Source organism: Mchenga conophoros, linkage group LG7, assembly GCF_057382185.1.
Source record: "Mchenga conophoros isolate Kocher_MC1m ecotype Shallow Benthic linkage group LG7, M_conophoros_male_GT1.1, whole genome shotgun sequence".
Classification (NCBI taxonomy): Eukaryota; Metazoa; Chordata; class Actinopteri; order Cichliformes; family Cichlidae; genus Mchenga; species Mchenga conophoros.
The window spans coordinates 27058668-27074437 of record NC_140532.1 but is presented as its reverse complement, the minus strand read 5'-3'; the positions used below and the strand labels follow the sequence as shown (position 1 = coordinate 27074437).

The following is a 15770-nucleotide window of genomic DNA, read 5'->3' as shown; positions in this document are numbered from 1 at the left end:
GCCAACAAAGGTTATGTTACAAAGTATTGAGTTGTATTTTTGTTATTGACCAAATACTTATTTTCCACCCTGATTTACGAATAAATTCTTTACAAATCCTACCATGTGGATTCATGGATTTTTTTTTCACATTCTGTCTCTCACAGTTGAAGTGTACCTCTGGTGCAAATTACTGACCTCTGTCATCATTTTAGGTGGGGGAACTTGCACAATCGGTGGCTGACTAAATACTTTTTTGCCCCACTGTATGTATGGAGGAAAGCGAATAAAGTGTGTCTTGCGATATATGCCAAATAATGAACCTGACCTAACAATACAAACAAAGAAATACTGATAACATGACATATCAGATGGTATATAGCCTATGTTCCACAGAGGTGAATACAGGTTAACTTGTTCTATGATGTGCCACCACTTTGACAGATAATGATGGATACAATTGAAAAAAATGGCAAAAATCAAAAACATCGGGGAATACTGTTTTCATGAAGTGGTGTGTATATATATATATATGGTCTGCAAAAGTGCTTAGGTCAAAGTAACATCTTTGTGGATGGCACGACCCAAAGTTGCCCAACAGAACATTGCCCAAAACATGCCTCTGCCAACTTGCCTGCCTAGGGAACACCTGGCACCAGGATGCAGGTGTTCCCTAGGTAAGAGAAAATGTAGCTTACACCAGTTGAGGTATGTAACATGTGACATTATTGTGATAATAAAATAATACCGTTATTGATCCCAAGGGTAAATTTGTGTCTGACATGGCCCATCTGCTATTTGTATGAAAATTAAAAAGCCTAATCGCTGTGGGAGCAAATGTTTTTCTGTATTGCTCTGTTGTACAACAGACAGAGAGGAGTCTTCTATTACTCATCTTCCATGAAAATGTTGTACAGTGGGTGATCAGAGTTATTCACCTCCCCCAGCATGTACAGTCTGGCTCCAGCGCCAGCTTTCTTCACTAGTTTGTCTAATCTCTTTGCATCCTTGTATCTGATGCTGCACTGCAGCATAGAACGGAACACTTGCCACCATAGACTGATAGAACACCTGCAGCAGCTTACTGCAGATGTCAAGAGATCTTAGTTACCTTAACAAAAATAGGCAATTTTGCCCCTTTTTTATAGTTCATCTTTATTTGGGGACTAGTCTCCTTGACCAATGTCTCAATTTCATTTGTAGATGACACCTAAATGGCACAGTAAAGGTTTAGTCTGCTAGGTGGGTGTTATTTTTAAATAAAAGGTCACAAAGTTTCATGTATGATGGTATAAAACAATCTCAAAAGATAAGATAAGATAAGATAAGATAAGATAAGATAACCCATATGGAAAAGAAATAGTAAAAACATATATGATTTACTCATGAAAGTGGCCACTTTCATGAGTAAATCATATATGTTTTTAGTAAGTATACAAAACATACAGGTTTCATTATATAATTTTTCAAGGGATCTTATATGTGTTTTCACTCTTGTATGCTTTTCATACAAGTTTCATACAAGACAGATAAAAACTTTATAAGATTTATATATATCTTTTCCATATGGGAAGATAAGATAAGATAAGATTGTTGGACAACTCATGAAACATCTGCTCACATCTGGTTGAATTCAGTTGTGTAAATCCAAAAAGTGCAGTAAACCTCAAACCAGCAGCACAGGTCAGCTGATCACAGCTTGTACACTAAGAAAATCTACTGGAGTGCTCAGTAGAAATTATTGTGAGTTGTGATTATTTTCCCCACACTGAGTCGCTCCATGTGATTTTTGGGTTCCCCCAAACGCTGAGTCCCACTTTTAAAGTCTTCCCCACTCATTTTCCTCACATCACCCTCTCCATTAATATAACAATAAGGTTTTGTTAGCGCTGCATGAAAGCGTTGCACCTGGGCTTTGCCCTCACCTCAGAAAATCTGGAAAGAGAAATGAGTGATGTGTGTCTTTGTGCCTCTGATAGTGTATTATGATGTGTATTTCAGGTTAGCACACTTTTAGAGAAGCCCATAAAGAGCCTGGGACGGTGCTACAATGCAGAACTCAATGATACGTGACAACTAGAACAACCAAGGCAGAACTTGGCTAATGACCTCAAGCGGATTAACAACACTGCACTCCCAGGGAAACTGAAGCGCTGGTGCTTCCAGTTTGGGTTATTACCCAGACTACAGTGGCCGTTGACCATGTATGAGGTCTCACTCAATCATCCCAATCGACTAGAGAGGCTAGTGAGCTCCTACGTTAAGAAGTGGCTCGGACTTCCCAAATGATTCAGCAGCGTTGGACTCTATAGCGACGGGATACTGTCATTGCCTATCCCATGTCTGGTGGAGGAGTTTAAATGTGCAAAAGTGAGGCTTAAGATGTCACTCACGGACTCCCAAGACCCCATAGTGAGAGGGACTGCTCCCACCCAAGCAACGGGGAGGAAGTGGACCCCAGCCACATCTGTGCTACAGGCCAAATCTGCTCTTCTGCATCGTGATGTGGTGGGTCCCGTCCAGCAGGGTAGAGGAGGATTTGGTCTTGGAGCAGTTACACCTCGGTGGCAACAGGCATCTGTAACCGAACGTCGAAAAATGGTGGTGGAGGAGGTGCGTCGACAGTAGTAAACAGCCAGACATGTCCAAAGCCGTAGTGCTGGCAAGGCAGGGTCACTGGATGAATTGGGAGAAGCTCTCATGGAATGAAATCTGGAGGATGGAGTCTAATAGACTGTTTCGTAATCCGAGCGACATACGATGTGCTACCTTCCCAAATAAATCCACAGCTGTGGTTTGGAAAGGACCCATCCCACCCGATGAATTTAAGGTCCACCAGTGACAATGTGTCCCAAATCTTAATATCTAATCAGATCTCTAATCCCCCAAAAATGGCAGATTAGGTTGGGTAAAAGTTTCTGGGCTGCCTTTCCTCATAACAGCCATCCCTCAAGATTCTCTCCATTTAAAGCAATGCAATTTCAGGGACTATAACATCTAGTCCTTTTACTGAATCAGGTTAGCACACTGTGAAATCACACAAAAAACTACCTCTGTAAGCTAAATGCACAAGGCCTTTTATGGACATGGTTACTTGTTTTTGTGTAGTTTGCCACCAGTAAAAAGGCAGGAGTAATGAACATGTAATGAACTGTGTTATGAATTAATTTTTATTAATTTTTAAAGCTTTGTATTGTACCAATAATATGATTGTGGATATTTATTTTGAATGCTGGACCCCTGAATCCTTGGACCACGTGTTGTAAGTTGATATTTTTGTTGATACTGTGCTAAAACCAATGTTAAAAAGGTTAATCATAGAAAAGGAATGATTAAGGGTTTAAAATGCGGTTCATTTGATTAGTTTTATAGTTTATTTAGTGTCCTAAACTTATAAACCTTTGCTTGATTGACATATTGAATATTCACCGGTCTGAAAACCTCTAGTGAAAGACTGATTTTTGCTGTTAAGTGAGCTAACTGGGATTTCTAATTGATTGAATTATACTGTGTGATTGAGACCATAAGAGTAAGAGGTTCAATATTGCTTCAATGTTTATTTGGTTTATACCATTTGAAACTGAGTATGTTTAATATCTAATGCCAGTGTTCCGTCGTCGCAGTCCACAAATCAGTTGCATACATTGCGTTGAGTCGCATGTGCGCGCATGCGCGTTTTAGAATAATTCCACTATGTCAATAGGAGCCGTCAGTTCACAGACGACAAACGGTAAGTAAATTATCTTTCTTTTTACTTAAGCAAAGTTTTCTATTTAGTGATATACGGTTAGGGTGACTGCTGGTCTCACGGCTAATGGCTGTCTAACAGATATAGCTGTCAGTTTGTGCTAAGCCGATCTGACAATGTATGTTTAACTCCGACATACAACAAAAGGATAGACATTTATACAAAGAGACACAGTTGAACAAGGGAAGATTTGCACATTTATTTTGTGTTTGTTATTTGTAATAACAGAGAAAATCTGGCAAGATAAATGAATAGTTCGTGTCTTCATTTTTCTGACAATTTCAAGTGAACATTTCAGGGATTCGTATATGTGGCATACATATTTGGCAATACTGTTTGTTAAGAATTACACAATTCATATTTTGATTATTTAAAAAAAATCAAATTATAGTTTGTTTCATTTAATAAAGATTTATGTTGGTAGATGCTGCCGATGTCATTTTGTTTGCACTTCATTTCCCATGCGGCATTCTTCTCTCACGTGACTTGTCACAGTCACATGTCAACATGGCTGCCACTGTATGCAACGAAGATTTCACCAACTTACAGCTTCTTCTGAAGGTATGTCAAACATTAACATTTTGTAAAACAGTCAGCTTTCAGTGAGTCTGTTAGTCTGCTAGCTCTTTGTATTTCTCATTCTGTAGACATAAAGACACGATTTTTATCTAAATACTGCAATTTTATATACAAACGTCAGTGAAGTGGAACTGACCTTAAAAACCTCCAGTGACAGTAAATTGAACCGCATTAGCAGATTTGAGGACATCTTAGGGCTTCACGTACCGACTCCATGTTCAGATCTGAGAAATTGTTACACACGTTAGTTTTAAGTCACTGAGAGTGGATTGTTTTTTCTCTGGAGGCTCCTTCTAAAGATGCAGTGAGAGAGGTTTGTGTGCAGAGTCAAAGAGGTCTGAGTCAGCGGCTAACTGAGAGCACTGCAGCAACACTCGGCATTTCGGAAGGCCAGGCTGCACAGGTAACACAAAAACATCAGTGTGTGTTGGTCCTTGCAGTGTGTGTGGACATACAGTAGTTTACTGACCCATGCTGCAAGCACTTGACTGTGTTTTGGGGGATATAAAGAAAGTTCTACTAAGTTCAGTCGTTGTAGTTTAACTTGAGGACTTGGTTGAAATCGATTAATATAATTTTTTTCCTACCAATTCGCAACTGTTGACTGTTCTACATGCACTCACTAGTTTTATTATTATGATATGTGTCAACACTAAAAAACAAACAAAACAAAAAAACCTCCATATCAAAACTGAAAAATAATCTACATTTCAGAATTATACAAAAAGGCTTTTTTCAACGAACACAAAATGGGTCAACAATGTAAAGCTGTTCTGCAGCTATGAAGGTTTATCAAGTCTTGAAAGCTGGTGCTACTAATTCCTACAGGTGTTCCAACTTTTCTGGATTACTTACAAAGCCCCCTCTGTCTGCATAAAACCAGTATTGGAACAAACTGTGGTACCATACCCTCGTGAGCATCAGTTGAACAGTAAAGTACTGCAGAAAGTAGTGTGTTGCTACAAAAATGGCAAGAAGAAGGCAATTAACAATGAAAGGGAGACAGACCATCATAACACTTATAAATGCAGGTCTTTCCTACAGAGAAATTGCAAAGAAAGTCAAAGTGTCGGGAGTCCAGTTTCCTTCATCATCAAAAGTAACTCAGAAACTGGGGCAAACTCTGATAGGAAGAGGGCTGGCAGACCCAAAGCCACAACTGAACCAGGCGAGTTGCAGCAAGAAAGGCATTGCTAAGACATCGGAATAAGAAAAAGAGGCTTTCCTGGGCCATGAAACACCATCATTGGACTACTGAAGTCTTGAAGAAGGTATTACGGACTGATGAATCAAAATCTGAAATCTTTGGTTCATCACGCAGGATCTTTGTACGCCGTAGAGTAGACGAAAGGATGGTTCCACAGTGTGTGGCATCAACTGTCCAACATGGAGGAGGAAGTGTGACGGTTTGGGGCTGTTTTGCTGGATTTGACAGGTGGTTCACTTGTAGAGCTGGCTTTGGGTGGCCAGTAGAGGAACTACAGTTTTTGATATTTCCTAACTGGGTTAATTTTCTTGATCCTCAAATTTGAGAACACGGAATCATTAAAATCTTGACATTCTTACTTTGAAAATTACTTAAAGTTCAGTGAGCATCAAAATAGTTAACTATTGCTGGCTTTGATCGAGGACTTTAAATAGCTGTAAAACATGTATTTCCAATGTGAATCTGAGTTATTTTCTGTCCTTTAGCTGGTCCAGTCCCTCCATGCACTCTCCCATTACGTCCTTTTCTACAACCTCAGCTCTCCAGAGCAGATCCTCGCTATCTTCCCCGAGTCCTTCCATTCCAGTCTGAAAAACCTGATCACCAAGATTCTGTTAGAGAACAGGTCAGTCCCAGAAAAACCTTGAATGCTGCACGCTATTCATTTCTTTTAAATTAGCAGTAAACTGTTTTTGTTATTCCCTTCAAAAACCTAAATAAAAATGTTGATTAGAGAAAAAAATGTTATAGATGAAGAAAGTAATGTGGGCTCGAGAGGGAGATAAAGGTATTAAATGTGTTTAACAGGATGAGAAATGTTCTTTCTTTCTGTTTTCCCCATCTTACTCTTTGCTGATGATGTAACCATAAGCTGTAATTATGTCTGATGTCTCTGCTGTTTTGCAGTGCAACATGGAGGACAGAAGCCCTCAGTAATCAGAGTGAGTAGACTCGGCGTTTATAGCTATGCACATATGTGTGTGTTTACGTGTGTTTGTATGCATGTAATGTATGTCTCTCCTTCTATAAACCATACCATGATGGCAAAAGCTGAATTATATGAGACATATATTGTACCTCCGCCTGTAACAGCCAACCCAACAAAATCAGACATGTTTTTGCCTTGTTCATTGCAATAATGTAATTTATGTTGCTTTGTAAAAGCAATTTAGCTGGACCACCATTATATGTGGAAAACAATGGGGATGATGTCAACATCTGTCCATATATTTTGCAGTTTTTACCATTATACTGCAAGAAGATTTGACTGGGAGTTTATCTTGCCATTTCAACCGCCTGTGTTAAAAGACTGTGTCTGTAGGAGATTATTATATCTCAATGTAATGTCCCCTGAAATCATTGAGGTGTGTGTGTGTGTGTGTGTGTGTGTGTGTGTGTGTGTGTGTGTGTGTGTGTGTGTGTGTGTGTGTGTGTGTGTGTGTGTGTGTGTGTGTGTGTGTGTGTGTGTGTGTGTGTGTGTGTGTGTGTGTGCGCGCGCGTATGCATGGATGCACCCAGTCTCTCTCCCTCAGCTGAAGGACTTGGATTGGAGAGTTGACATGGTGACCAGCTCAGACTCAGTCAGTCGGATGTCGGTGCCAACCTGCCTGGTTCAACTCAAGGTCAGTGTGAGACCACCTGCTTCAGAATATTTGTTTTGCATAAATATGAGCTAAAGCATTATCAGCTACAAAAGTTATGAAAGTAGTGTCACGAACGTTCATTTACATTTTCCCCCCATATCCCATCCCTGCCCAGCCACTTAGCTACCTGAGCCATGGTCCGGGTAACCCTCATCACTCACACACGAACTCTAGTCAGACCAAGTCCTTTGCACTACTTCTGAGCACTTTTCATGCACAGTTGGTGCAGAGCACCTATAATTTCGTTGTACATGTACAATGACATTAAAAAGCTATTCTGTTTTATTCTAGTGGACCCAATAATGTTTATTTATTTTTTCCTGGAAAAAGTGACCAAATATTAATTATCTGCGACTATCTGGGATCAACAATCCAAGACAGGTCGCTCTGTTATTTAGCAAAAAAGGTCCACCAAGGCCACTTCTTCTGTAAATTTCTGCTTCTTGGTCTACTCAGGCAGTGTTTGAAAAATCCATTATGTTCCAGTGGTGATGTCATTTACTACTCTCAAGAGATCACTCTGACCTGCAGATCTGACCCTGCATCACCCTGCAGCTGGTCTGAGTGACATATACCATTGACACATCAACCACCATCAGCCCAGATACCAGCCAGTTATTTATCTCTCTTGCATCAGATCCAGGAGCCATCAGTCTCCCACGATGTGTAAAGAAAAAATTTTGGACATAACAATAAAGTGCACATCATGCGCACATATTCATGTATCATATAATCATATATCCGATGTGTTATAACATACAATGCAATACTACTATATTATATGAGGCATTATATAAGGATTGAAATAAAGTATCTTACATCAATCAATCAACGGGATATTCCAGTGTTTTAGCTTTAGTATAACTGAGATTTTAACACAGTTTAACAAACACACTCATTCCTAAATAATTGTTGAGTAAACAGTGATACTATTCACGTTTCATACTGAAGGTATGGTCAGAGTGGGTATATTCATATAATTCTCGACATTCACAAACATCCAAACAACATGGTGCATTGACTCATTTGTGTTTGGAGGCAGAGTAAACAGAGGCGGCAAAAGTACAGACTTTCTGTACTAAAGTAGAAGTACAGATACTAGTGTTAAAAATACTCCAGTAAAAGTTGAAGTACTGATTCAGCTTTTTTACTCAAGTCAAAGTGAAAAAACACAGGCTCTGAAATGTACTTGAAGTTAAAAAGAGTAGCTCCTTGAAGAACAATTCTACTAACCATTTTTGTACAAAGGTAACTGAACCTTGTGCTAAATGAATATAAACAATATCAGTACACGAGAGTGCAAATATTTTTCCAATCTAAATTCTCATAAAAGATTCAATCTGTTATGTAGAAGAGAATGTAAAAAAAACCAAAACTATTTTCTGTTGCCTGCAGGGTGACTTTGTCTCCACACCTAAACAGTAAAATGAGTACAGTCAGGGGTTACAGTCGGATTTAGCAGGTGGGGGAACCCTAAGATCTGTGTAGTGGCTCAGCAAAAGGAAATAATCACAACTCACAATTATTTATAGCATGAGCTTCAGTAGACTTTCTAAGTGTACATAATGTGACCATGTACACAAACACTTGAGTGACATTAGCTCTCCTTCTTTTCTCTCCCTGTGAAATACAGCACCTGGAGCAACACACTGTGCGACAAATTGCACACAAACAGTTTGTGTTTGCTAATGTTTGCAGAGCTGATAGCAACGTTGAATTTTTGAAATAACCCCTCACTTAAAAAAACATCACTCCCTTCATGCGTTCTCCTCTTCTGTAACGCTAGCTACATGCAGAAGTACTACAACCACAACATACCTGCACTCCTTCCAGCCCACTTTAATCCCCCCAAGTATAAACACTATAAATGAACCTAAAGTAACAAGTCTGTTTTGAAAATGTAAGGAGAAGAAAGTACAGATATTTGTTTTAAAAATGTAGGGAATAAATGTAAAAAGTTGTCAGAAAATTAAATACTCAAGGACAGACACCTGAAAATTCGGTACAGTAACAAAGCATTTGTTACCCATGCTGCAGATTGCTGCGTTGAAAGTGAAATCTTTATCTAATCTTGTGAAAAATGTCATGCACTTCTTATTTTTCAGATGGTGGATCCATGTTCATCAGCAGACAGTGAGTCTGTTTCCTCTGTGACTGTGGAGCTGAGTAGGGAGTCTCTGGACACTATACTGGATGGACTTGGACGCATCAGAGACCAACTGTCAGTAGTTGCTGGGAAGTGATCACTGAAAGCTCAGAGACAGTGCTTTGATTTTTACAGTGTGATGCTGATGTGTTTGGACTATCATCTGTGTCTAACAACTGCCTGTGTCCCCACTTTGCCCCAGTACAAAAGTCAAGATGAAATATGCTGGAACTATTTCCATCCATGTTGAGTTAGTGCTTTAAGAATTTCTCCAGTAATGAAGGTAAATTGAGACATGCGGTCTCACGTCCTGTCTCGTCCTGTTGGTAAACTTGTATACCTGGAACTTGATATAACCCATCAGATTTAGTCCTCACAGTTTTCAAGATAAAATTTATTGCCATACGTCTGCTCTTTACTTTGTATAGAGGTCCCAGTAGTGGGTGGAACCATGATAATATGTGTCTACTTCCAGTCAACAGTGAAAAAACTTTGGTTGCAAATGATTTAACCAGCTGAAATTGTCACAGGTTTCATGTCCTATATATCTGTGTATTAATTTGGTGATTTAGAACATATCTGAATGTTGTTTACCTAATGGATTAGAATGAAATATGTCTTTCATTCTAACTGTTCAATCAATAAAAATAAATTTTAATTGGATCTGCCACAAGTTGAAGCAATTTCCACGTCTTTTTTATCAAGCAGTTTTAAATTGAAGACAGTAGCTTTTGCAGAAGCACTCAATTTATTCCCATTTCTTTCACTAGCTCTATAAAACATAAAACATACCAAAATTGTATTTTTGCACCAACAAGGTGATTCCCATAGCACTTTTAGCTGAAATCTTGGCATATCTTGGCACTGTTGGGCAAACCAGATAAGTTCAGGACAAAAGAAATAGCAAGGTCTAAAAAAACAAAACGATGTACAGCAGATAAAATGTCTTTAAGTAATAGGGAAAATGCCAATTCTGTTCGCTCCAGTCTGAATGCCAAATGTCTTTGGGCAAGATACTAATCACAAGTTGCTCTCTGGTGCATCCATCGCAGCATGAATGTGAGTTAATGTTAGATGGAAGCAATTATATAGAAAGAGCATAGAAAAAAGCGTTTGTGTGAATGAGGCAAGTTGTGTAAAGTGTTTGAGTGCTCACTTCGAGTCGAAAAGCTATCTAAGAACCACTCAATTTACCAATTAGTCTAATACAGCTAACAGGAACCACGTTGCAAAGGTGCCCCACAGACTATCAAACACATACTAGGAGGATGTAAGATGGGACAGTGTACACTGAGAGACACAACGAAGTTGCTGGAATAGTGTACAAAAACATCTGTGCTGCATATGGACTAGAAGTCTCCAGTTTCCAATGGCAGACGCCACCAAAGGTAGTTGAAAACTACACGGTTAAGGTCCTGTGGGTCTTCAAATTCCAGACAGATAAGCAGCTGGCTAAACATTCAGATATAATGGTGGATCAGAAGGCTCATAAGACTGCAGCTTGTGATTTGATTTGGGTTGAAACTTAAGAATTTGGGGGTATTCCAAATTCTTAAGTTTCAACCCATTCACTGCATACATTGTATCAGTACCACTGTTGCTAGCTAGCTCCAGAGGATTATGTTACTACCACCACCATCCTTAAAATGGTCAGTGTTCTTAGGTTTTAAAGTCTCCTCTTTAAACCTCCGAACATATATCTTGTTAGTGTAGGCAAATAGCTCAGTCTTTGTGCTGATGTGGCCCACAAGTTCTCTACAAGAACTGGTTCTCGAGATGACCAAGGACCCAATGGTCACTAACAGAGTTCCACTTTTCCTCTATGGAGAGAGAAACTTGCAGAAGGATGATAATTTCTACAGCACTCCACCCAAAGGTCTGTATTGTAGAGTGGCCAAATGGAAGCCACTTCTCAGTAAAAGGCACATGACAGCCCACCTGGAGTTTACCAAAAGGCACCTGAAGGCAAAAAGCTTTTTCTTCCAACAGGACAATGACCCTAAGCACATGGCCAGTATAAAAAAAAGAAAAAAAAAAAAGAGTGGTTTTAGGACAATTCCTTTGTCCTTAAATGTTCTTGAGTGGCCCAGCCGGAGCCCAGACTTGAACCCAATTGAGCATCCTTCAAGACTGCTCAAAGAAGTTCTACCATTAATTGATATTTTCACCTATCGTTATTAATTGGCTGTGAACTACAGGCCTTTAAGGTTGAAGTAAAAAGCATTTCTTAAAAAGCCATCACTTGACCCAGATTTGTTAGCTAATCATTGGCAAATCTTCAACCTTTCTTTTATCTTTAAAAACAATGTTGACAGAGTAGTTATGAAACAGCTCATTATCTGCAGAGTAATGGTTTATTTTCAAGAGTTTCAGTTAAATTTCAGATCACATCACAGTACAGAAACAGTGTTAGTGAAGGTTAAAATAATGTCCTTATGGCCTCTGACAGTGATCTCATCTCGGTACTTGTCCTGTGAGACCTCAGTTCAGTGTTCGGTAATGTTGACCACAATATTTTGTTACAGAGATTACAGCATGGCATAGAAATAAAAGGCATTACACTGCAGTGTTTTAATCATATCCATCTAACAGACTCAAATTTGTTCTTGTAAATGGAGTTAATTACGGAGTTCTGCAGGGTTCCGTATTAGGAACAATTCTGTTTACATTATACACGCTTCCCCTAGGCAGTACCTTTCGAAGGCATAACATACATTTTTTCAGATTATTATCAAGCTGTCCTAAAAACTAATTAAAAAACCCTCAGTTGATCCAAACAGCAAGGATACTGAGAGGGATTAGAAAGGGCATTTTTCTCCCATACAGGCTAATCCCCACTGGCTCTCTGTTAAATCCAGATTTGAAATTAAAACCCTTCTCATTACATACCATTTTCAATAATCAGCCCCCATATTATGTTTAAAAGCCTTGTAGTACCGTATTCCCCAAAAGAGCACTTTGCTTTTCAGACTGCTGGTCTGCGGTTCCTAGGGTATTTGAAAGTAGAAGGGGAGTCCGAGCCTTCAGCTTTCAGGCCCCTCTTCTGTGGAACCAGCTCCCAGTTTGGATTTGGGGGACAAGTTTAAGATTAGGCGTAAAGCTGTCCTTGCTGATAAAGCATATAGTTAGGGCTGGATCTGGTGACAATGAATCCACCTTTAGTTATGCTGCAAATGTCTTTGCTGCTGGGGGCTTCCCATGATGCACTGATTATTTCTTCACTTAACTTTTTTACTCACTCGGCATTTAATCGTTAGCTAATAATAAATGATTAAACAAATGTGTCTTTTATCCTGTCTTCCTCCCATTAGTCCCAGTAGATGGCTGCCTCTCAGCGAGTCCGGTTCTGACAGAGGATTCATCCTGTTAAAAGGAAGCTTACCCTTCCCACTGTTGCCAAGTGGTCACTGAAAGGGGGTCGTTGGATTGTTGGCGCTTCTCTCCATTATTATAGGGTCTTTACTTAACAACATAAAGCATTTTGAGGTGACTATTGTTTAATGGCTCAATAGAAATAAAATTAAAACTGAATTGAACATCACTGGAAATAACTGAAAATGGCTGGCACTGACGCGTCCCATCAACCCTGAACTTGAGAGGTTCTGAGAGTAATAATGGGAGAAACTACACTTTAATTTAGTTTCTTTTTGAATGAGGCTGAAACATGTTAAAATGTGGAACAAATTAAGCACTTTGAATACTTTCCAGATTCATTGTATTCTAGTTGACGGGCTCTTTATTTAGTTTTGTGTTTCTTAGCAGAGTTGCTGAATGGTACCAAATTTGTATGTAATTTTAATAGTTAACAATGACAAGGCTGGCTGGCTAACTAAACACCTCTCCAACCAAGTGACAAACTGATGAAGATAAAAATGGTGACGTCAGACTAAATTTTTGTATTAACTATAAACATATCAATGTGTCATTTATTATTTTTATTTTTGAAAAGTAAAGAATAATACAGATAAAAACAAATCTACTCTTTCAAAATGTTTGAGAAGTGTCCAATGTCTGGACTGGTATTGTACTGTAAAGCACATGAATTTGTTTTATTAATCAATTTTGCTATTTAATAACAGTCTTAAAAGAGAACCTCCTGATATTAGGAGACATACAAAGAACCTCATAAGTAGTGAGGAACTTGACAGCAGCTCTTAGCTGATGCTAAAACATTCATTGCAGTTAAGACCCTGAGCAGACCTTTCCATCCTAGATGAACAAGCTTGGTACGGACGTTTCCTCGTGATTCCTACACAGTTTCTTGCTTTTTCTTCAATCTTAATAATGTCCTGCGAGTTTCTTTCTGCAGTTAGTTTCATTCGTCACCCTGAAGTTTTTCATCTTGTTCTGTCTCACATATCCAATGTCTTCTGAGCAATTTGGAGAATCTCCCATGACCAATTGGCGGCAGAAATTCATGGGACTCATAGGCTTGGCCCCCACCAAAAACTCAACAACTCCCTGTTCCTCTTCCCCTCTGCTGTTCTCCATCCCAGCATGCATCTTGTTTGAAACTGACAGCAGATGGACATCAGAGTGTGCATTAGCCACTGTGTGGCGCCGCACACCGCCAACTTTCTCCAGATATGCCTCTCCTTCTTGTTCTACCAGTGGAGAAAGAGATGAGGAGTCTAAGGAGCTATGATGCTGTGTGATCATAATCTCAGGCTGGGACTGGTCACCTAGCAGTGCTTCAGATGAACGTAGATGACAGGGCTCTGGTTGAGGAGAAATAAAAACAGAAAACTGATTTCAATCGACAAGTCATTTTTGTTTCATGTCGTTACTTCCAGAGTCTTTTTTCTGTAAGTGGATTGCACATTCAGATTAGATCAGACTTCTTCTTCTTACATGAACCTTAAGTTACAAAACATAATGCTGATTTCCATCAAAACCTTTTTTTCAACTATCAGCTATGTTACATATTAAAAACCGTTACAACATTGTCAAAATACAGCTTTTACTGTGACTCGGATTAAAAGCGTGTTGGAAAAATGTTTCACTCCAACAGCATATCATTCAGGTGTCACCAAACAGCAGTTAATTCAGATTCTTTCATTTAACTTTAATAACTGCAGCTTCAAACTGTTTAGCAAAATATAAATAACACTAACACATGGATGCAGGGTTAAGTCACCCCATAATACCAGGCCATGCCCAGAAAAGTACAGTGTACTTAAGTAAATACTGTTTTTCTGAAAAATTCACCAGGTAACGACTCAAAATTAGTTGTGCCGTACGCAAAAAGGTCTCAGTCTAAGTCTAAACTGTGATTACACCACTAAAAACCTTCATTTTGTTTGTGGACTTAATGGTGTTTTTCAGCTCACTGCCGTGCTGTATAACCCAAGTGTGCTTTTGTTTCAGACTCAAATTCATGGCTCCTTCGATTACAGCAAGTCCTCAATGTCCTGAAACAGGAAAGCTGCCCCAGACCGACACACTACCACCATGTTTAACTGTTGCTATGATGTTATTTTTTTGAATTGCTACGTTAGTTTTGTCAGCCCTTTATATCTAACCCTATATTTGTCTCCTCAGTCCAAAGAATATTTTCCCCAAAGTCTTGGTCCTGCAATGAGCCCTGAAATTCTTTAGATGTCATTCTAGGTTCTCTTGTGACTCCAGTTGTCAATGTGCTCTTAGAGTAATTTTGGCAAGCTTGCTGCTCTTGGGAAGGTTCACCACTGATCCAAGTTTTCTTCATTTATAGATAATTGTTCTCACCATGGTTTGCTGAAGCTCCAATGCCTACAACAATACAGAGAAACCCCCAGTGGTGACAATCATGATGTAAACTTCCTGTTCACTTGCTACTGCTATGTTTCCAAACATGTCTGCACATGTGTACAATGACATTCAGACTTTACTGATTTCAGATCAGTGAACAGCCGGGGGCAGCTGGTCTAGCATACTTGCTTCTTGTTAGTGTTCCACATAGTGAAAACATACTGCAAACAACCAGAAGAGGATGCTGGCCTTTTAGCTTGACAAATTCCAGCCTTTAGCTGCGTCCCAATTTATCCTGCAATGGATGCAGCCCCTAAATGGGAAGTGGGACAGAGCTGTTGTTAACAGGACACAAATCGTCAATGAAATGACAGAAATGATCAACACCGATCACAGCCAGTGCAAAACATGGCTATAACCTCTGGGTCAGACTCTAGTGGTGCAGCCCAGAACCCTAGTGGTTATAGTCAACTTAAACTGCCCTCAAGAAACAATAGCCAACTGTGACCACAAGATGGCAGACATGTACAGGGTGCAAGTAGAAAGGCACCATGAGATCCTTTCCTGAATAGAAAGCTGTTCAGAGGTGTAAGGTTGTTTTGATAGGTTTTAATATTTGTCCATTTTTCCATACATATCTGACAGAAATGAAGGAAAAGCAGAATATGTTCACTTTAATGACTGTTTTTAATAATTCTGTGAAGAATTATGACTCATAGAAAATATCTTTGGTTATTT

General features: G+C 39.2%; 2 protein-coding genes across 4 annotated transcripts in view; one reads left to right on the top strand and one right to left on the bottom strand.

Annotated features, from left to right (window-relative positions):
- The first annotated feature begins 3672 nt into the window (after positions 1 to 3672).
- On the top strand, positions 3673 to 9981 carry commd9 (COMM domain containing 9). 2 transcript variants are annotated; one of them, XM_085283185.1, is made up of 7 exons: positions 3673 to 3709; positions 4152 to 4288; positions 4593 to 4709; positions 5999 to 6138; positions 6420 to 6454; positions 7032 to 7135; positions 9262 to 9981. In XM_085283185.1, the coding sequence occupies exons 1-7, from the start codon at positions 3673 to 3675 to the stop codon at positions 9397 to 9399; spliced, it is 708 nt and encodes a 235-aa protein (XP_085139311.1). In that variant the 3' UTR covers positions 9400 to 9981. The 2 variants fall into 2 exon arrangements, with proteins under 2 accessions (XP_085139311.1, XP_085139312.1); XM_085283186.1 differs by having other exon boundaries at positions 3692 to 3709; positions 4223 to 4288.
- Positions 9982 to 11637: 1656 nt separating this feature from the next.
- LOC146570259 (proline-rich protein 5-like) overlaps positions 11638 to 15770 on the bottom strand; it is a 41222-nt gene continuing 37089 nt past the window's right edge. For both annotated transcript variants that reach the window (XM_085283183.1, XM_085283184.1), the window contains exon 9: positions 11638 to 14020. In XM_085283183.1, coding sequence (XP_085139309.1) covers positions 13581 to 14020 — 440 coding nt within the window. In that variant the 3' untranslated portion in view covers positions 11638 to 13580. The remainder of the gene's footprint in view (positions 14021 to 15770) is intronic.

Bases quoted from the DNA above. Each gene is read 5' to 3' on its own strand.
- commd9 (XM_085283185.1), top strand. From the start codon at position 3,673: ATGTCAATAGGAGCCGTCAGTTCACAGACGACAAACG. The intron at 4,710-5,998 runs GTAACACAAAAA...TCTGTCCTTTAG, and splicing joins CGGAAGGCCAGGCTGCACAG to CTGGTCCAGTCCCTCCATGC. The intron at 6,455-7,031 runs GTGAGTAGACTC...GGATGCACCCAG, and splicing joins AGAAGCCCTCAGTAATCAGA to TCTCTCTCCCTCAGCTGAAG.